This window comes from Sinocyclocheilus grahami, unplaced genomic scaffold (assembly GCF_001515645.1).
Source record: "Sinocyclocheilus grahami isolate Dianchi unplaced genomic scaffold, SAMN03320097.WGS_v1.1 scaffold126.1, whole genome shotgun sequence".
Classification (NCBI taxonomy): domain Eukaryota; kingdom Metazoa; phylum Chordata; class Actinopteri; order Cypriniformes; family Cyprinidae; genus Sinocyclocheilus; species Sinocyclocheilus grahami.
The window spans coordinates 931,410-952,729 of NW_015505305.1; the positions used below are offsets into that span (position 1 = coordinate 931,410).

Genomic DNA, 21,320 nt, shown 5'->3' on the forward strand with positions numbered 1-21,320 from the left:
CGCTTCATAAAAAGGAGCGAACATACTCTCAGAGCTAATTCTTTGGCTAAGAAATTATTACAAAATGATATACAAGATTTCTGGAAAGAAGTTAAAGTCATGAATGCTAGTAAAATTCCTCTGCCCTCTAGTGTTGAAGGGGTTACTGGATATGAAAACATTGCAGGTCTTTGGAGAAAGCATTATAGTGACCTATTCAATTGTGTTAAAAGTGACGATTTCATTATTGGGAATGTGTCTTTTAATAATGAGGTTATCAAGGCTGAGGAAGTAGCTTCTGCTATAGGAAAATTAGTTCTGAATAAATCTTGTGGCCTAGATCAGATCACAGCAGAGCATTTGAAATTTGCTAGTCACAGACTTGTTGTTTTATTGGCCTTGTGTTTTACTGGAATGTTGATTCATGGCACATTGCCCAGTTCTATGCTTTCTGTTTTGCTGGTACCTGTAATTAAAGACAAAACAGGGAAAATATCTAGCACAGAAAACTATAGGCCTATTGCCTTAGCCAGCGTGATGTCTAAGGTATTAGAGATAATATTACTGGATCGATTTCAGCAATATGTTATTACCAATGATGAGCAATTTGGTTTTAAAAGTAAGCATGGGACTGATATGTGTATCTATGCATTGAAAGAGGCTGTGAGTAAGTACAGAAGGCAGAACTCCACAATGTGTCTGTGCTTTTTAGATGCCTCTAAAGCCTTTGACCGCATTAATCATGGAAAGCTATTTGTAAAATTACAGCAGCGAGGGGTTCCCCCATACCTAGTACGGGTTCTGCATTTTTGGTATACACACCAAACAATGCAGGTTAGATGGGGCACGACAATATCAGAGCCTTTTTTAGTGACAAATGGGGTTAGACATGGTAGGAGTTATCTGTGGTGAATAAGGTCAAATATCTTGGTCACATCATTAGAAGTGACCTTTGTGACGATGAAGACATTCAGAGACAGTATTGTAAATTGTATGCACAAGTTAACATGCTTGTTCGTAAATTTAGCATGTGTACTGATGATGCCAAAATAGCTTTGTTTAAAGCCTATTGCACGCCACTGTATACTGCCCACTTGTGGTGCAGTTACAGTAAAGCTAAATTTAACAAGTTGCAGGTTGCATATAATGATGCATTGTGACTTTTATTAAAAGTCCCTCGGTGTACAAGTGCCAGTCAGCTTTTTGTTCAGAATCAGGTGCCTGTGTTATGTGCTGGTATCAGAAACTTGAAGAAGAGTACTGTTAGGTACACCTCTGCACTTTGGAGGCACTGGAGAAAGTGCTTATATGGACATTAGATGTAAATTATTTTCTTGCTATTTGTTGTTGTTATCCATGTTGTATGTTGTTTTTGTATGCTTTTTTATTTTATATGGCCCTTTTTGAGTCTGAAATAAAGATATCATTCATATGCAAACAAATGACGGTTCTACACCAGAAAAGGGAGGAAAATTCCTCCTATTCAGCTTGTCGGCGATGTGGATTACAATCACTTTAGTATCCTCGCTGTCATGAATGTCAAGGTGTAGTGTGTGAGAGTTTCCTTCACCAGAAAGTTGAAGAACAGATAGGCCTATGCTTATTCCATCCACTCCACATTGCTCAGAGGAGGCTTACCGAGCTTTAATACTACACCGTCACACAAAGCTGAACGCTTCAGATGAGATGTGTGCCTTGAATACCAAGATAATGTTTTGTATACAAATAAGTGCATTCAGCCTTGTGCACTTGTTCATTAAGGATCACTGGATGCTCAGCCTTCTCCCATCAAGCTTGCCGTTTAACCCCACGTGAGCTGCCACTCCATTATGGAGTTGATTGGAGGGTTTTGCAATGTTTATCTTACCTTGCTCACTCTCCATTTCCACTTCCTCCAAGCTCTCCCGCAGTATAATAGACAGCTACTATTGACGGCATCATCCGACTCATCTGCCCCCCAGGCCTTGTGCACTTACACCTAGAGATATCAGATTGCTTTCTGGAAAACCATCCAAACAGGGCACACTCCAAAACTTATTACAGCTTCCCATGAACGCCGTGGTATTGACAACATGGACTTCACCTGCACCAAATGCTGTTGTTTAGATGCAGAAAATAGCCTGATTTGATGTGTTTTCGAATGAGCCTACTGTTCTTGCTCTTTCTCCGTCTGTCTGTCTCTCTTTTGGAGGTGATGAGGTGGCAGAGACTCACAATATGTCAGAGAGCAGCACCGTTTCACCGAGCTCAGATGAGATGTTATGATCATCTGCTTTCCCATCTCAGCCTCATCGTTTTGTTATAATTGCATACGTTCCATATATAGCTCACAGTGGCTTTTCACTTTCAGGGTTTGCTTTAGAAAACTGACAAAAGTTGCAAAAAGGGATGTAGTCTATAAGCATTAGGTCCCATCTGTCTTTTTATGCTTCATATTTATATGGCTGCCACATGAGTGACCTGTATGAATGTACTGTTGCCCTTGCATGCGGGGTCCATTGACATTTGCCAGGATACGTATGACCTTCTGGTTGTAATGCAAGTGACATTATAGAGGTATAATGAACTTTCAGCAAAGCATAAGCTTCTTTACTTTAGCTTTTTTATTATCATTAATTTTATTATTTATTATTTAAATATTTTTTTCTTCCTTCTTCACAAAATAATATATCAAACTATAATTGCTAGAACTACTGCAGACCCCCTGTTGAATAAACTTGTTTTACTGTTAATGCTTTCCTAAAAGTAGCACTTTGAGCACAGCATGAGTTACATTTATCTTGCAATATATACAGTATATATATATATATATATATATATATATATATATATAGTTTAAGTCGTAAAAGGTTATAAATACACAACACAAATGAATCCATACATTTAAAAAAAGCAACTCAGGCACTAAGAGCATTTATTTATTGTGTTTAAGAGCACATTTTCAAACAAAAATTCACATTTCTTTAGAGTTGCATAGTATAATTTTGTTAATAAATTATATCTTGACTTTTTATTAATACAAAAATGTTGATAAGTCTCTTGTAACTGACAATAATTTGTTATTAACAAACAAATATTGTCTACATTTACTAGGTTACCAGGCGGATACAAGAAGAAACCCAGGTCTGCCAGCATGACAGATGCTTTAATGAAATACATTTTTCAATTAGTGGTGATCCACTTTATAATAAATTTGGAATTTGTTTGAAAAGTTCCCTTTCGATCAGATAAATATGTTGTGCTGGATGTGGGGAAGGGCATAACTCACAAAATGTACACATATACAAACATACAGGGCCTGCAGCAGAGAGGAGACTCAAAGGGGGGGCTCAGGAGAAGGTCTGTTTGGCATGGGCTGTGGCGGGAGCAGGAGAGCCGGGCTGCCGGGGGGCTGGTAGGCCTCCTGGTCCTGTATTGAAGTGGGAGATGGAATGGGGGTATCTGGGGAAGCTGAAGAAACCGAAACAGAAGCAAAAGCTATACAAATCTATAAAAAGCTATAAAATTCACTTTGTGTAGCTTGGAATATAATGAGCAAATTATTTAAGTAAGGGTTATTATCATTAACTAAAACTTAACCTAAACCACTTCACTGATTCATTTTTATTTCTCAGCAATGTCCAATGTCTGATTTTTAAACCACTGACTATATTTAGGAACAGATAAATAAAAGGCTATGTCTTACCCATCTGCTGTGAGTGTGCAGGTCCTGGGATGGAGCTAATGACTATGGTCTGGCCCATTATTGGAACCTGAGGGTGACCATTGTGATGTAAGTGAGGTTGCTCTGTGGTTAGACCTGCAAAAATAAACAAATTAATAAATCGCGGAGGTGGATTAATGCAGAATTTCCCTACACAAAATTCTATATATATATTTATATATATATGTGTGTGTGTGTGTATGTGTGTGTGTGTGTGTATGGTTGTACATAGACTTACTGTACATGTAGTTGTTTTTTTGGTGTTTGGCTTAGTGTTATGTTAGAATCATTATTATACTCTTATACCTTTTGTTCTTTAATATTTTGAATTGTTTTTAGCTTTATCTTTTGTTTTTCATTTAAATGTTAAGTTTTTAAATTTTGTTGTATGCATTTGTCATTTTTATTTAATTTCTTTATTTTAAAAATGTGTATAGGTAGTATTTATAAAGTTTTAGCTTTTAGTTTTGGATCTGTTTTTAGTTGTTTTAATACTACAATTGATTGCTTCTGTTGTCCTCATTTGTAAGTCGCTTTGGATAAAAGCATCTGCTAAATGACTAAATAAATAAAATAAATAAATAAATACTGAAAGAGTTGTCGGAAGCTTAATTGTGGTTACATTGACGTCATGCAAACGTGTAGTTTATAGCCTAAGTTTAGCTTTTTATTTCTGTCGATTTAGGCTTCAAAATTCAGCTGTGTTCATTTGTGAAGATTATCACGAGGAACAAAATGTGTAAGAATCATAAACCTTTGTTGGTCACAGAGCTTATTTTCTATAATAATCCAAAAGCCAGTGGTAAACTTCATTGTTTTTTATCAAGACAACCAGAGTGATGCTAACTTTCAGCTTGGCCAACAAAAATACGTTATATCACTTGGTTCTATCCACTGGTTGTTGATTAGACTGAGGCAGATAATAGTGATGTTAGCCTTAGCATGCACAAGTCTACCCTAGTCAAGTAAAGCTGCTCCAGAATTAATGTCTTAATATGGTATACTAATCCAGCAAATGCATCATTTTGCCTCATCATTTTACATCATATTGCAGTATAATATGCAGTATTATTAGAGAAAGATTAAGCAGACTTGTTTCCGAATAAAGTCCCTGCTTTCACCTAGATTAAAAAATGTTCATGAAGCATTTTTCGGCTCCAAAAGTCCCTGCAATTGAATGTTTCACCTCATACTCACCCCCAAGAAGCATCTCCTGCAGCAGGTTATCTATCTTGGCAAGACCGAAAAGCTTGATAAACTGTAGCTGCTCAATCATCTGCCAGGTTATGCTTTGCAGAGTAGGAAGCAGCAGCAAAAGCTCCCCGAATCGCCCACGCGAGTCATACTGCCGGTCATTAATGTAGTCTTCCAGACTCATTTGAACCTGATAGCGCATTGCCTTGATCTTTGAGGGGTCTCTTAAGCTTTTGGCGTCTGGAAGTTAAAAAACACAGATGGTAACATGTACGGCTGTGTTTCATGATTGATACTGGGTGATAAATTAATGCTCTGTTTCATTCGTTATACCAGGGTCGAAGAACACAATGGCCTTTAGAGCTGCATATTCATTGTTGTCAATTTGGATGTCCTGGAAGGGAAGAACCAGTTCATCCAAGACTCGGTTAGATACACGACCTATTTCCGGCTCAGGGCAATTTCGATGGACAACGCAGCCATTTCCTGCACGGAAAATGGAAATCTGTCTATCTACAGTATAATTATGTTGAATGGTGAAAATAACTATTAGAAGTTACCTAGAAGCAAGAGATCTTTGTATGACATTGACCTCTTAGCCACACCAAGCAAAAGATGCTCCCCAGCATGAGCTCGTAATAAACTAACCTGGAAGAAAAACGAGGCCTGGTTTAACATGTTTCTGTAAACCACAATGAAACGAATATCTGCTATATACTATAATGAAATATAAAAAAAATGTTTGAGGTTGGTAAGATTTTTTCATGTTTTCGAAAGAAGTCTCTAATGCACACCAAGGCTGTATTTATCAAAAATACAGTAAAAAAAGTAATATTGTAAATGTTATTTCTATTTTAATACATATTTTTAAATGTTATTTAGTCCTGTGAAGGCTAAGCTGAATTTTCAGAAGCCATTACTCCAGTCTTCATCATCAATCATTTAATTTCATGTTCTCAGAACATTTTAATTGGAATTAGAAAAGGTTGATTTTTATAAACACCGTGTAGTTACAGTCTCTACCAGCAGGTGCCCTTATTGGTTGACTGCATGTGTCCAAAAATAAAAATAAAAACTCAGTATAATGCAAAATGAGTAATTAATTTTGGCCCAGAAGAAAAAGACTGCAAAATTTTAAATGCATAAAAAAACAATGCCAAAAACTATTTTGCCAACTTTTACTGTATATAGTATGCTAGTGTATTACTAAAGACCTCAAATCTAACATACATGGAGTAAATTATATTTTTTTATAATTTGCATGTTCTGCATGTTCAATAACAATAAATGCAAGGGGGGAAATCTGAAATTTAGAGCAACACAGACAGCGTGCTAAATGGAGGCTAAACTGAGTCAGCCATGTGAATAGCAAATATTGAGCTTCAGTGAACGGCCCTGCAATTTAACCCAAGGGCATCCCCAATTAGCACTGCCAGTGTTGCTTTCCAACAGCCATTACCTGGTCATCAAGTGGCAATTCGCCGAAGGCCGGGATGTATTTAGCCCACTCTACCAGAACAAGCAGCTGTTGCTTCATAGATTCACAGACGTCACTGATAGTGGCTGATTTTTTCTCTGAAGCATCAGCAGGGCCCATTTGGCTGGTGGCATTGATCTGCTGGGAGACAAACCAGAGAAGAACCGAATTTACCATGTCCTCTAAAAATGCTTTCACACAGGCTGTTACCTCTCTCTCAGAATAGATTCATGCAGGTACTCATGCAGATAATTAGAAATGTTGATGACACAGACTGATGCATAAAGAAAGCAGCGCTCAGTTGTTATTTATCTCTCACTGTCATTAATAACTACTGAGCAGAACTTCATCAGAGTTACTGCAATGAAACGTCTCTTCCTTCTTTTATCAGCCCTGTTGGTTAATTTTTGTCTTTGGTGACTATTTATCTCTAGCATAATGCATTAAAACCATACACCTTTGCTTTAATTGACAATCATAGAAATGATTTATTGCTCAAAAGCAATAAATGTTACTGCTGCAGATACCACAACTATATGCATGTTTTTTATTCCGTGTATCTGCCCTTTTCTGCTGATACTCTCTTTCTTTGTGTGTGGGTGTGTGTGTGTGTGTGAGAGAGAGAGAGAGAGAGAGAGAGAGAGAGAGCGAGAGACAGACAGAGCATTTCGATTAACCTTGATAGGACAGCTTACCTGCTGCGAGAGAGCTTCAGCATGAGCCAGGGCTGTGATTGGTGGCAGGTCATGTGAGTCCTGTAAGTTCCTCCTCGAGCTGATCCGGTCCCGCTCATTTTGCACGGCTGCAAACAAGCACAAACAATTTTGCCGATTAGTGAGCTAATAACAGTTAAGAGTAATTACTGATTAGCCAAGATGATGGGTGTGTTTCTCAAGTTTATTTACAGAAAATCTCACACATTGCCAAGATATTGGCAAAACGAAGCATTCATTGTAATCAATTCAAAGCATTCATTGTATTTTAACGTCATTAAACGTAAAACCCAGACACACCTGCCAGTGATGAATGCATTGGAAAAATTTACAAGCCATAAATATTTCCTACTGGCCATGTTACTGTATTTTGCATTACTTTTAAAAGTTTTTAATTACAATTTTTATTTTTGAATATTTTTAAAATACTTTTCTTTATCAAAATGGAAATGTGTGATTTTTCTCATATCTAAACTTTTGACTGGAAGACCAGTTTTCAGTCTAATGAACACCAGCTTCGTCACCCAGGTAAACCAGCTTAAACCAGCTAAGACTGGTAAACCATCTAAGGCTGGTTTAAGCATTTTTTAGGAAACAATAGTGAGCAAATTAAAAAATAATACATGACTGCCATGCAAAACCCTGCCTAAGCTAGAGGTAAAACTTTAACTGACCGCAGTCCTGAACAACGTTTACGCACGGAAAGTGAGGTGGAGAGCACATGATCGCCCATCATAAAAGTCTAAGCCAAGGTTGTACATCCAATAAACTAAACATCCTTGTGTAATCAGGGCAAGTTTTATGGCATCATCCATTTTACTCTCTTGAGTTCCCTCTTCCCTGTTACTCCATGAGCTATCTGTTTGAAACTGTGGGAAAAGGGAGTATTTGTGGGGGAAAAGTATGCATATAAAATGTTTACCTTCTTTCTTCATTCCAGCTCGAAAGCATTTGTGAAGTCTGCAGAAACGGCACTGGTTCCTTTTGTCTTTATCAACAACACATTGACGATTAAACCTGCCCAAAAGTTAAACAAACAAAAAAAATGGATCCTTATAAGGACCATATTAGCATATCAACAATAGATCTATTCAAATTTTTGGTGAATTTTTTGTAATTAGAACTGAATTGAATGTATCTGGTTCTGATTTTAATTTCACTAAACGAATCCAGTTCCTTAATTGCTTCTTTAATGATTTTTTCTGTAAATTTTATATGGACTTGACAAAAGTTATGGCTTATGGTTCATCAAATTGGTCAAATACTGATTAATTACACCAATTCAAATTGATAACTCACAAGTTCGAGACTGATTCATGAGTTTTTTTGATTGATTCATTAAAAAGATATGATGTACTCTGTCGTGAAACTGATAACTCACAAATTAAGTTCAAGTACTAAAATTACTAAAACTGAAATAAAAAGTAAACTAATAAAGTTAATTATTAAATAAATTAAAAAACTAATACTAAAACTAAAATTAAAATAAAATATCATTAAATATATATAAACAAAATATAACCATTAATAAATATTATAATAATATATAAATAGCACTAAAATAACACTAAACACATTTTCTTTACCACATAAAAAGGATTATCAATACACAATATTCATTTTATAACGTAAACATCTCAGTTGGATAAGTGTGAGGTACCTGCAGGAGTAGACGTGACTCTTCCTGATGCTCCGGCGGAAGAAGCCTTTGCAGCCATCACAGCTGGAGGCGCCATAATGTTTACCTGTGGCTTTATCGCCACAGATTGCACAGTTGGAGCTCACGCCATTTTCTCCTTGACTGATGTTGAGCTCTGTCGGCATGTTTTCTGTGAAAAACAACATGGACAGTCAAGACTTGGATCATCACACATAATGTTACTGCCACCTGAACACTTTGGTCTGAGTTGCAACAACAGTTCAGTCAAGTGAGGGCTTGATGAATCGCTTGGGTGGCTCATTCATAAAAGGTTTTAGATCATTTAAAATAGAGAATCACGCCCATTGTACATCCAGAATGTTAAATAGTGGGAATCTACTGCTGCTAAGCTTCTAGATGCTAAGCTAAGCATGCTAATTCAAGTTAGGCTAACAAACAAAGAGCCGTCTCATAAAGCAACAGCACGATGCGTCTATCAAATCTCGGCCTTTTTACTCAGTCTCTCAATGATAACAGTTAACGAGGAGAATGAGGAAGAGTTCTGCATAAGTGAACAAAGGATGCTCATCCTAAAAGACCTTCTAATGCAACAGAGAGTGGCACCCTTCTGTTCATATAGACAAGGATGAAAAAAATCAATCATTCCTTTGTGCATCCAAAATCATAACATTTCAAGAAAAGAAATACAGCAGGGGACTTTAGCCTTTTATGCACTGAGACTGATTGGAGCCTCCCGCTGTTGTAGGACAGACTTAATTAGGATTAGCCTCTGTTTTATCGCATAGATAGATATTCAATGGAGATTGACATCTTATGGATAAATGTTAATGTGGGTTGAAAGCAATCTCTTCTGATTCATTATATTCCCAAAGTGATTCCTTCTCATTTCAGAATAAAACATAATTTGAACTCAAAGGGCACGTGTGGTTGCAGAGAGCAATTTCATCTGGTCGGCTTTCGTACATCTGCAGAGTATGTTTTGAAGTATTTAGTTTCAGAGTAAGGTGATACAGAACTTAAAAGCAAAACAAAAATCAGTTGGCAAACAATTGCTTTATGGGTTTAGTTAAAGGGGCCATCAGATGCAAAATTCACTTTTGTTGTTGTTTGAACATAAACGTGTGTTGGAAATGTGTGTAAACATCCATCCTATAATGATAAAAATCCACCCAGTTTTAAAATCCTCTTTCTCAAATCAGGCTGTTCTGAGATTCCTGTCAGAATGACGTAGTTCTGCACAGGCCCCTCCCACAATAGTTGATTGACAAGGCCGTCTTACCTTAGACCTGCCCTGAGTGAGCCGTCATCAGTCCACCATTGTGTCTACTCCGGTGCAGGGAAGACAAGAATGTCTCAGATTATTAAGCGATTGAGGTGTTTTGTTGCTGGATGTAATAATGAACATAGCAGTCGTCATTTACTCCTGACATCTGAGCCGCTGAAGATGCAGAGGATTAACGTTACTTTCGTTTTGAAGGGAATGCGCTGATCCCCGATCTGCCTAAATGCATCTATGTTTGCGTGAATCATTCGTTTTTTATGAATCTGTGCAAATCGTTTTTCCTAATATGTGCTAGTTAGCCAGTTTCGCGGCTAAAGTAAACAGTACTGCTGTCACCCACAGAAGAGAGGGGCGGTGTGAGCAGATCTCATTAGCATTTAAAGCAACATGGACTAGAATTGCTTGCTAAAAACAGAGCTCATTTTGACAGGGTAAAAAGGGTGTTTTTTACACTACCATTGAGAAATTTTAACCAAAGTATGTTATAGACTTTTCATTAAGACCCTAAAGAATCATATCAACTTATATCAAATGGGCATCCGATGGCCCCTTTAAAGAAATTGTTCACCAAAAAAGGAAAATTCTATCATTGTTTACTCTCTATCATGTTGTTCCAAACCTGTATGTCTTTCATGATTTTCTTCTGCAAATATTTGGAAAAATATTGGTAGCCAAACAGTTTTAGTTACCATTGACAACATGGACAAAAAACATTTGAGACATTTCTCAAAATATCTTCTTTTGTGTTTCACAGAATACAGTAATGTATGTTTTGGAATGATATGAAAGTGAGTAAATGATGACAGAATATTAATTTGTGGGTGCACTATCCCTTTAAGCACAAGAAAGCTAAAGAATGCAAAGATTTGCATACAAATTAGCCAAACACAACAACTGGTCCATCCAAACACTTTCCTACAATATTAAATGTATGCAAACATTTGCTTGCAAGCATAAACTCAAAATATGAATTTTGCTTATTACTCACTCAATTAAAATTAGTTAATGCAACAAAATGCTTGATTTTTTTTGGTCATAACTTAATTTCACTGTGTGCAATCCATTTAAATTTGTAAAATATTTTATTTTATTAATTTGCATATATATTGGAATCGATTAATGTATTTGTTACCACACAAAGCACATTAGGTTAATTTTTTTCCGTACTACTACTAGTTAGAATTTAACTGCAGCAGATTCAGTCTAGTCAGTATGACAGATCTAATTTTATTGGGTTTACTCAATTCCATTTCCACTACATAATGTATTTGGGTAAAGTTTACTGATTATTTTCAGAAAATCAAACTGAATTAAGTTCATCTAAAGAATTTTTGTCTAGCTGTCCATCTGCATGCCTAAGGTTATGCATTTACTTTTAATTGGTTTGTATTCCAGTTATTTTATGGCCTTTCTCTATCTCTGTGTTTCGATGTACTGTAAAGAACTGTAAAGATAACTGGGAAATCTCTTCAGCAATTTTAATCCAGCATTAGGTTAATGGAGAACCAAAGTGGATAAATCACATCAGATTGTGGTGATGTAATTGGGTCTAAAAGAGTTGCCCTATCCACAATGTACCTTTGAGCAACACATTTCCCACAGTGCTCCAGGTTGACTGTCCCTTTATTTAATGTATAAAAATACAAAATAACATCACAGGACAAACATCCTTTTTACGCCTCAAAATGTCTCCTCTGGTATTCAGGAGTTCATTGCTGCTCTTGTATTGCTTTGAATTAACTTTGCAGTTGTATAAAATATTAAGAATTTACACCTAAACATACCCCATTTTTTCCTACTTTCCCAACCCATGAACCCATGGAGATCCCAGTCTCTAATCCTGAGACTCAGAACTCTTTTCTCAGGATTTGAGCGAAACCCGCTCTGTTGAATTTTAAACCGAATGGAAAGACTTTCAAAGTAGTTAGCTAACAATGATCTCCTTTAGGCTGAGGTAAATGATTCTGCTGGGACGAATCATTCCAGACAGTTCAGACAGCTTTTAAACCAGCCATGACATGGCATCCGTCCCCTGCAGACACGTCTGAGACAGTCATACTAACTAATTAACACCCACATCAATAAAAATAATCTTTATTTTTATATAGCGCCTTTAAAGCAGCTTCTCAAGGCACTTTACATAATAAAACAAACAGATAAAAATACAACACATGCAGAACATCAGTTAGAATCTCTGAACTGACATTAATTCAATTAGCATTTTAATAACAACACTATAGTGAACACAGACTTCAAGCAGAATGAGCATCTGTTTACTAGTACAAGCAGCAGCATCTACCCCATCTGCAACATTTAAAAACACATATTTTGGACAAAACACTCACCACCACAATAAAGCACTTCTGCATTCTCAAAGCCCAATGTGCTATAGGTCGGGTCCAGTCCCTCGCAGTAATTGGCTACATCCATGTCTAACAAGGATTTAGGAAGAGGAGTTGGTGAAAACTTCATCCCTGCCTAGCTATCTCTACTTAAAGTCGTCCCGGGACAGTGTCTCTTGGAGAGAGAACTGAGGGCAGCCTTAGGTTGACCATTTCTTCAGAATGCTGATTTGTCATTTTCTAAGACAAGGGAGGAGCTTTGGCCAAGACTCCTCACCTCCTTGAACAAAACTTATCTTCTCACCTTATCCTATACTTATCAGAAGGATGAAGAGATAACAGTATTCGTTCTAGAAAGTAATACAAGGTTTTATTGGTGCAGCCAAACCAACAGGCCCTATTCTCAGGCAAAATGACAAAGTAATGCACCGTCCCAAAACCCAAAACTGTTGTACTGTAAATCAGTGGTGTTTTTTTTAATTGGTCAAATAAATTTACAAAAATTAATATTTAAAACGAGGTAAGCTATACAGCAGTTCCAGAATTCTGTTGCAATTATCAAAGTATTATAGACATAATTTGCATTCGTCTGACACAAATTCTGTTTTGTATGTTAACATTTATTTAAATTAGAAGAATTATTTGAATGTAATATTTTGAATCTATGAGTCATTGATGAGCCATTTTTCTTGAAGAGTTTATTTATTCACCCTCATTTCCTTCCAAACCTGCAATGTAAAGATTTTTCAAAGATGTAAAAAAAAAAAAAGGTTTTACAAAAATTATAATTTTAGTCTTTCTACTTCTAAATTTCACATTTAATTCAGTGTGTTACTTGCCATTTCTTTGTAATTCATTGTGAAATTTACTAGCAATTTCTTAGTAAATATTTTTTAAAAGTAAATCTTATACCGATTTTTGTGTATATTACTTTCTTCTTTTCTGTGGAACAAAAAAGTAGAGGCTCTACATTTACACACAGAAAAAAAAATTACTTTGAAACAATATTCACTAATAAATTGCCTTTTTTTTGGGCCATACAATGAACATCAATCGGGTCTATTTTCTTTCTTTTCTTTTTTTTTGACCCCAGAACAAAGAAATGCATACTGGTTTGGAATGGCATGAGGGTAAACTATCTTTTTAAGAGTTTTAAAAAATAAATAAAAACACAAATAAGACATATTACTGCAGTGCTGTCAGTCCTGTACAATGCACGTGCAAAGCCATAAAGGAAACAAATATTTGGTTTCTTTAAGAATTTGTCCGATTTTTAAAAATCTGCGGTTTTACAAGTAGGCTACTCTGTTTTCTGTACATTATATTGTCTTGTGGTGCAATTTAATCGACTAGAAAGTCTAACAGAATAGCACCACTGCTGTACAAGCAGTGACCATAACAAAAAAGAAAGAAAGACAACAAAATATAAAACTAAAATAAATATTAAATAGATTGAGCTTAGATTCAGTAAGCACAGGAATACTCTGAGGCCACATCACATATGTTACATTTTAACTTCACTTTAACTTCAACAAACAATGTTTTAAATGAGGAAGTGCTCAAATGCTCACGTGATAAGAGTTTAGACGAGGCCATCTATTTCATGTTCTCTATTTTCAATAGCATTACACCTCAATATCAGCTCCAATGCAGAAAGATGAGTATACTGTACTTAAAATCACATTGCATAATACTCCCTACATTACTAGCTAGTTGATCTATCATACCACTTCAACAGTAAAATAAATTCAAGATCAAACTAGAATTGTTTGAAAGTAAAATATCACCCCATGACTGTGAAAAACTCACAGTATCAAGGCAGTATATTCAGTTTTACATAAAAGAGTCCATTAATGTCACTTCTACAACTACGATCTGACCTAAATTATATTAAGGCATATTTTTAATGTAAAAGGCGACCTTTTAAAGTATTAACAAAGTAAATATAATTCTGACAATGTAAATGACAAAATAAATATTTTAAAACATTCTTTCAGCAATATTGGCTATAAAATACGAAATATAATAGTATAATAAGCACTGCTTATTTGTTTTCACGACATAAAATATCAGAAAACACACAAATCCTGACTGTTTTCTATATGAAACACCTATACATTTATATTTGTCAATACGAAAAATAATAATAATAATAAAACACACAATTCGAGACTAACCTAATTTAAGGAATGCTGACGTCACAACTGCACGAGCGATACTTTCTTTAACGTTACCGTCAAAATGTTGTAGCAAGGACTTCTTTAAGACTACATAGCCAGGTAAAAGGTAGGAACGTTTTAACGGATTTTTTTTCTTCTTCTTTAACTGGCCCACAATTCAATGACTGCAACTCAAAGCTATCTGCTCTTACCTTCTCCACGTCCAACAACGATTTGCATTAATCCACCAAAACCCAAACGCCCTGTGTCAAAAAAATATGCTAATAAATATGATACTTATGCTTTTATAGAGAGCAAATGAAGTGTTTGACATGTCAAAATCCTCACATTGGATAATACTTTTGGTGGTTTTGGGGGAGCCTCATTAGATCGATTTACTAAACAAACTGAAAGTTGGGTGGAGATGTTAAACAGTAACTAGGCCCAATAAAACACAAGACATGAATCGTTTTGCCTGTGCGTGAATTCACACCGTAAAGAACACGGACAAATGAAGCCTAAAGTCAAGAAGGAAAACATTTGAATTTATAATATCATAAATATGTAACAGACACTTTTGTGAGCCTACTTATACCTTATACCCTGATGGCTCAACTCCTAGTTTTACAGAAATATCGTTTTCCCTTTCAACTAACTTACCTCAGATCGGGTCTTTGACGTTCTCCAATTTTAGCAGAAGAGGGCGCCAAATCTCTATTTTCCTCTCTCTCAATGAGAGGTCGAACATCGTTTGGCCATTGTCTTGTCACATAACTGAACATAAAATCATATTTAAAACTCATATATTTAAACCATCGAGTGGTTTCATTTCTGCAGGAGTTTAAAATCGTCCCCAAAAATGAAACCAACTGACGTGCTATCCCTCGCGAGGGACTGGTTGTGTCGCGAGTTATTGGCTAAAAAAATGTGAAAACCTAAAGAGAGAATCTAGAGAGATAAACGTAATATAAAACTCAAAAACAGAGTTGTCATTTTTAGTTCATCGTGACTCATTCTCTGCACTACACTGATGTTTATGCAGTTAAAATGCTCTCTAAAATAGGAATGCCACCACATCCCAACTCACAATAATATGTGCTAATAACGTTCACAACTTACCATTAAGGCAGTGGTTCTCAACCGTTTTTTCCACCGGGCCGCACTATGGTCCAAGTGCAAGACTCGCGGGCCCACACGCATATCATTTACATATTACATCAGCAATACAGACCAACCTGATTTATAATATTATAGCCTGAATATTATGATATCCAATCGATTACATTCATTGAAATAAATAAATAATTCTACTCCCCATAAATAACACCCAATTTTGTGAACTTCGGCTCGAAAGGAGTAACAGCACTATCATAGGCGGAGTTTCACTTTTATGCGTGGGGGGGCACCCACAGACGAGCCACGAGCACTTTTTTATATGTTCTACATTTCATGTATTTATGTAACACATATTCTACATTTAAAAAATTATTTAGAATGAACAATAACTGCTGTACAAAGAGTAAAAAAAAGAAAGAAAAGAAAAAACATACCTAATGCAGAAAAGCCGCCTCTTTTTCCGAATTGCGTAGATGACCACTATCTTTCTTTCATCTCTTCTGATACATTTTCAGTCAAATCGTTTTTTGTATGTTAGATCAGAACTAGAGCCCTGCATTTCAGCCCGGGCCCGACGGGCCCCGACTTTTTTACGCCTCTCGGACCGGGCTTCAGGACAATTTTCACGTCATAGTTCAGACACGGGCAGGGCCTCGAGCCTGTTTTAGGCTTCTCCTTATTTTTATATTTTAGACAATTAGTGATGAAAAAAGATTGCCGCGCTGGTGGAACAACACGAGCCCGTGCTACCGAGACTGTGAAGAGCGGCTCGACGGTGTTTAGTGTCCCGCAGCAGCAGCAGTATGGTGCGTGCCGTCAGCGCAGCTGGAGAGTTCTGCCTTCAAATGCACGCAATAGGCTTAAGCTTGCCGCAAAGCACCGGCAAAAGTTATTACCATAAATGTGTCAGGGGAAACAGTAAGGAGATATTTTAATTATTTACTAATAAACTAGTGTTTTCTGAGTCGATGTCGCAAGGATGAAGTTGTCGATCCTGACTCGCCATCTCTTCATTAGACACGCCTTTAGAGAGTAGTGCATCTTTATGGATTATGATCATAATGAAAGAGTTTTTGCTTTTGATTTGTTTTATTTCGTTAAGTAGTAATTGAAAGTTTTCTATAGATATATTTATCATGTCTGTGAGGCATGTATTCGCTGAGTTTCGGTTCATTTTTGTGAAGCGCTCCTGTTGAAGAAGAGACGGCAGAAAGCGCATCATGTTTGATTTTATAAAGCACAACGTTTTGTTGATATTGTGAGTGCACACGAATAAAAGTAGACCCTTTACAGTTACGAATGATGTTTACTCTTACCTTTATGAGCAAAAATGACGGTGTATCCACTGAAAAATAATGCACATTTATCTAGGTTTAACGTTTAAACATTGTTATATGCTTGAAATGTTTTATATCTATAGATTTTATTTTAGTCAAGTCGTGATGATTTGAGAAGGCTAAATTGATCAAGCATATGCTCACTGTCTGCCGCTGGCCACTTGGTCGTTACTTTAAATGCGTAACGTTAATTAGGCTGTGTGAGTAGGCCTACTGCTCATGTCTGAAAATAATATATGAAATACAAAATTATTTTACATAAAAACATTAGGCTATAGCTTATATTTCTTTAGTAATTTTTTTAATTAATGTAAAAACTAAAATGAATTGTAAAACTGAAAGTATTTTTTAAAATTGTGTTCAGCATGGTGGGCCGCATTTGAATTCATGACGGGCCGCGTGCGGGTTGAGAACCACTGCATTAAGGTATGAACATCAGGGCTGCCAACTCTCACGCATTCAGCGTGAGACTCACGCAATTGACACTATTCTCACGCTCTCACGCTACACAACCATTTTCTCACGCAGAAAAATATCCCTGCCAAATTCAATATTTATTTATGATAAAAAAATAAATAAAAATAAACTCCAGATAGCACTCATCAATGTCAGAATGATTTAGGTGGCCAATCAAATCAAAGAAGGGCGGGGCTTTAGTGTTCCAGCGCGACACCACGGCATTTTTTAACAGTGAAAGAGTGTGAGGTAAGTATGAAAACATTTATTATTTGACAGCTGTTTTACAACAAAAATGTCACGCAATTGACACTATTCTCACGCTCTCACGCCACACAACCATTTTCTCACGCAGAAAAATATCCCTGCCAAATTCAATATTTATTTATGATAAAAAAATAAATAAAAATAAACTCCAGATAGCACTCATCAATGTCAGAATGATTTAGGTGGCCAATCAAATCAAAGAAGGGCGGGGCTTTACTGTTCCAGCGCGAACCAGACATGCCAATAAGCTCTTCGCTGATTGGCTTGCACGAGAACGCGTTAGGCGAATTTTCTGCTCGAGTTGAAATTTCGCGTCGCCTGGAGCGAATTCGCCTCTATTCGCGTCTTTGCATTAACTTTGTATGTATTCTACTTGCGCGAATAATTAAATTTGCGTTTGGTGTGAACACACAAAGACTTGAATACCAGCATAATGAATATGTAATACCTCATGTTCTTGTGGCATTGAATTAATAAAGCAAAAAAACAAACAAAAACAAACAAAAAAAAAGAATACCAGCATAACCAACACATCATTATCACTACTATCGAATGATAGCATTGCTACTGTTACTTTACTAGATAGGCCTAGCCTACCATGCTATATGGTATTTGTCATGGTACAAGAAATTACATGATAAAAAATTTTTTAAACAAACAGGTCTGCTTTTCAAACAATGTAAAAAGCTTTCAGTCACCGATGATTGTATTAATCACTATTTTGGCACAAATTACAGCTAACATGGTATAGGCTACATTTTGCTAAGACTGATGTTCATTCATCTTTACTGTCTTTACCGTATTATAATTATAACACTCGTTTTCTGTTAAAACGGTTTGCAGCTTCACATCTGCAGACCTTTAGTGATGCGGAAAATAGCGTCTATATATGTAGTTGTTATCCGCTTTATGTCCAGCACACTTTACATATGCTCTTCCCTGTGAACGTCAGCATGTCGAAACACGTAAGCCCGGTGATGGCCAGAAACACTTCATTGATCTGATGAAGGTCTCTATTGTTCTTCAGGTATTGTAGCCGAAAAAGGTGGTAAGGTACCAGGCAAGTGAGCAAGATGAGTACAAAGCTGAGGTTTTTTATTTGGACCCAAAACTCCTGCTGGGAGCCGCTGGCGGCTCCGTACTTGAGTATCATCTGGCGTAGGATGACCACCTGGATGCAGGTCTGAAAACACGACACGGTGATAATAAGGATGGACAGAACCATGTTCAGGGCGTAGACATTGTTCTCCTCTAATTCATCCCCAAATTTGAAGCACTGGTGTTTTGGTATGGCTTTGTGTCCGTATTGTAACAGCACGAGGGGCAGCATGATGATCAACAGGATGCACCACACTAGAGCGCTCGCGCCCAGCGCGTGCAGCCGCCTGTAGAACTCAGTCCGCTGCGTTTTCTTGTAAAAATGCAGGAAGCGAACCGTGAGAAGAATGGAGTAGATGGTGAACACCATGTATATGTGGATATGCACCATGGCGCTGACCAGTTTACAGAATCCCGGACCCAGCTGCCATGTTTTGGACGCGTAATAGTAGATTCTGAATGGCACGGTGAGCAGGAACAGAAAGTGTGCGACCATCAAGTTCAGGAAGGCGATGGTGGTTAACGAGCGAATGTTGGTTTTTAGCAGGCTGATCATGACGATTAAGCCTGTGATGCCCACCAGAAGGACTACAGTGTAGATAATAATCAGGGCGACTCTGTAGGGCTTGGTGAGGTGGGCCGGGGGGGCTGTTGGAGTTGTGTTGGTTGTCACTGGTGTGCTGGTGATGTTGTCCACTGTGGTGTTCATCGTCATGGTTCCTAGTGAGAAAGCGTGAGAAAGTTATTTAACAGATTCAAAATGCATCTGCATTGTTTTTCTTTTAGTTAAACTCTCTACTTAGAGATTTAACGGAATTTTATTCATAAGCAGTCATTCAAAAAGTTTTAAAATTAATTTAAGCTTAAAAGGATAGTTAAAATTGGACTTCTGTAATAATTTACTCACCCTCATGTCGTTCCAAACCTGTAAAACTTTCTTTTTGTAATATCACAAAATATATTTTCAAGAATGTTAACCAAAGAGTTTTATTTTCCATTGACTTCCACTGTGTGAAGAAAAAAAACACTTAAAATATTTTTGTTCCACAGGGAGGGAAAAAAAGTTGAACAGATTTGGAACGACACGAGGGTGAGTAAATATCGACGAAATGTTCTATTCTGTTACACTTTACAGAAAGGTTTCATCTGTTAACATTAGTTACCTTCATCAGATAGCATGAATGAATAATGAAAACGCGTATAAACTATTTATAAATCCTAGTTAATGTTAATTTCAACATTTACTAATACATTATTAAAATCAAAGCTGTATCTGTTAATATTATGTAACTTGACCTGTTGAACCAACAATGAATCTAAAGTTAACAAAAATTAAATATTAATACAAATGTATAATACAGCATGAACTAATGAACCTTATTGTAGACTGTTACCAGCTATATAAGTTTACAGTTTGAGTATAGGTAACAGTTTTACTATAGTGTAGCTCTGTAGAAACAGACCAATAAAAAGCCAATGTATAAGTAAATGTATTTTATAAATCCTTTTTGCACTCCTTTAAAGTACTTCATGCATCTCTGTAGCTCTTTTGAAAGTGCCAAACAAGCTACAAACTACTTTGTGTACATGAATCCCTTCAAAAAATCAGACGAAAGCAAGACATTTCAACTATCTTTTTCAACACAGTGCACTTAAAATGTTAAAATTTGTTTACTTGGTCAAAATTAACAGCCTAAGGAGACAATAAAGCAAGATACGTACCCTCAGAACGGCAACACAGAAGTCCACAATGGCAGAGCAGATGAGGAAGTAATGTTTGTTGCATCTGCTCCTCACTCATTCCGTAACCACTGTTTTAACACATTCTCTCGATGAGGCAGCCAGTCTGCTGTTTGTTTTCCTGCTTCACGTTGTTGCATTTGACACTTCAGTTTAGGTGGCCAACCTCAAAAACAATGAGAGTCACCTGCCAAACAACCTCAAACAAACCTTCAGATTCCAGTTATGATAGAAATACTGCAAGATCACAGCCATCTGGCATTTCTGTTCTCTACATGGAGGAGTCTGAATGTATTGTATAGTGCCTCTTAGAATTCTCTGTTGGTAGACACTACGGGTATCATTAAAATATTAATGGCACTCAATAGTGTCTAGTCTTAAGCTGACATGGTTTGTGGTTTTCCCCTGTGTGCTTGTCACAGCTGCAGGGGGGATGTGATTAAGTTTTTAATGGACATTGATAATGTGAATTAAACTAATGTGTTTCTGAACAGACTATAATAACATTTACATATATTTAAAAAATACATAAAATAGTCGGGATAAAATGTTATATAATTAAATGCATATGTCAATGCTATTTATGACCGTTTTAGCTACACTACCATTTAAAAGTTAGGAGTAAGTAATATTTTTTAGTCGCTTATGCTCACCACGGCTGCATTTATTAAAATATTGGGAAATATTATTACAATTGAAAATAACTTTTAGATTTGAATACATTTTAATATGTAATTCATTCCTGGGATGGCAAAGCTGAATTTTCAGCAGCCATTACTCCAGTCTTCAGTCACGTG

General features: G+C 36.5%; 2 protein-coding genes across 5 annotated transcripts; both read right to left on the bottom strand.

Moving 5' to 3' along the window:
• Positions 1–2,918: 2,918 nt before the first annotated feature.
• LOC107590327 (hepatocyte nuclear factor 4-gamma-like) lies at positions 2,919–15,211 on the bottom strand. Of its 4 annotated transcripts, XM_016279032.1 has the most exons (11): positions 14,858–14,878; positions 14,722–14,772; positions 8,727–8,895; positions 7,989–8,083; positions 7,049–7,155; positions 6,336–6,494; positions 5,437–5,524; positions 5,210–5,362; positions 4,880–5,116; positions 3,665–3,778; positions 2,919–3,429 (listed from the first exon to the last, which is right to left on the bottom strand). In XM_016279032.1, the coding sequence occupies exons 2-11, from the start codon at positions 14,747–14,749 to the stop codon at positions 3,296–3,298; spliced, it is 1,284 nt and encodes a 427-aa protein (XP_016134518.1). In that variant the 5' UTR covers positions 14,750–14,772; positions 14,858–14,878; the 3' UTR covers positions 2,919–3,295. The 4 variants fall into 4 exon arrangements, with proteins under 4 accessions (XP_016134518.1, XP_016134520.1, XP_016134519.1 ...); XM_016279034.1 differs by lacking the exons at positions 14,722–14,772; positions 14,858–14,878 and adding an exon at positions 15,170–15,211; XM_016279033.1 differs by having other exon boundaries at positions 6,336–6,491; positions 14,722–14,871.
• A 3,013-nt stretch (positions 15,212–18,224) lies between these two features.
• On the bottom strand, positions 18,225–21,071 carry LOC107590328 (probable G-protein coupled receptor 141). The gene is made up of 2 exons (XM_016279035.1): positions 20,506–21,071; positions 18,225–19,503 (listed from the first exon to the last, which is right to left on the bottom strand). Exons 1-2 carry the CDS (start codon positions 20,582–20,584, stop codon positions 18,593–18,595), a joined length of 990 nt encoding a protein of 329 aa, XP_016134521.1. The 5' UTR covers positions 20,585–21,071; the 3' UTR covers positions 18,225–18,592.
• Between the last annotated feature and the right edge of the window lie 249 nt (positions 21,072–21,320).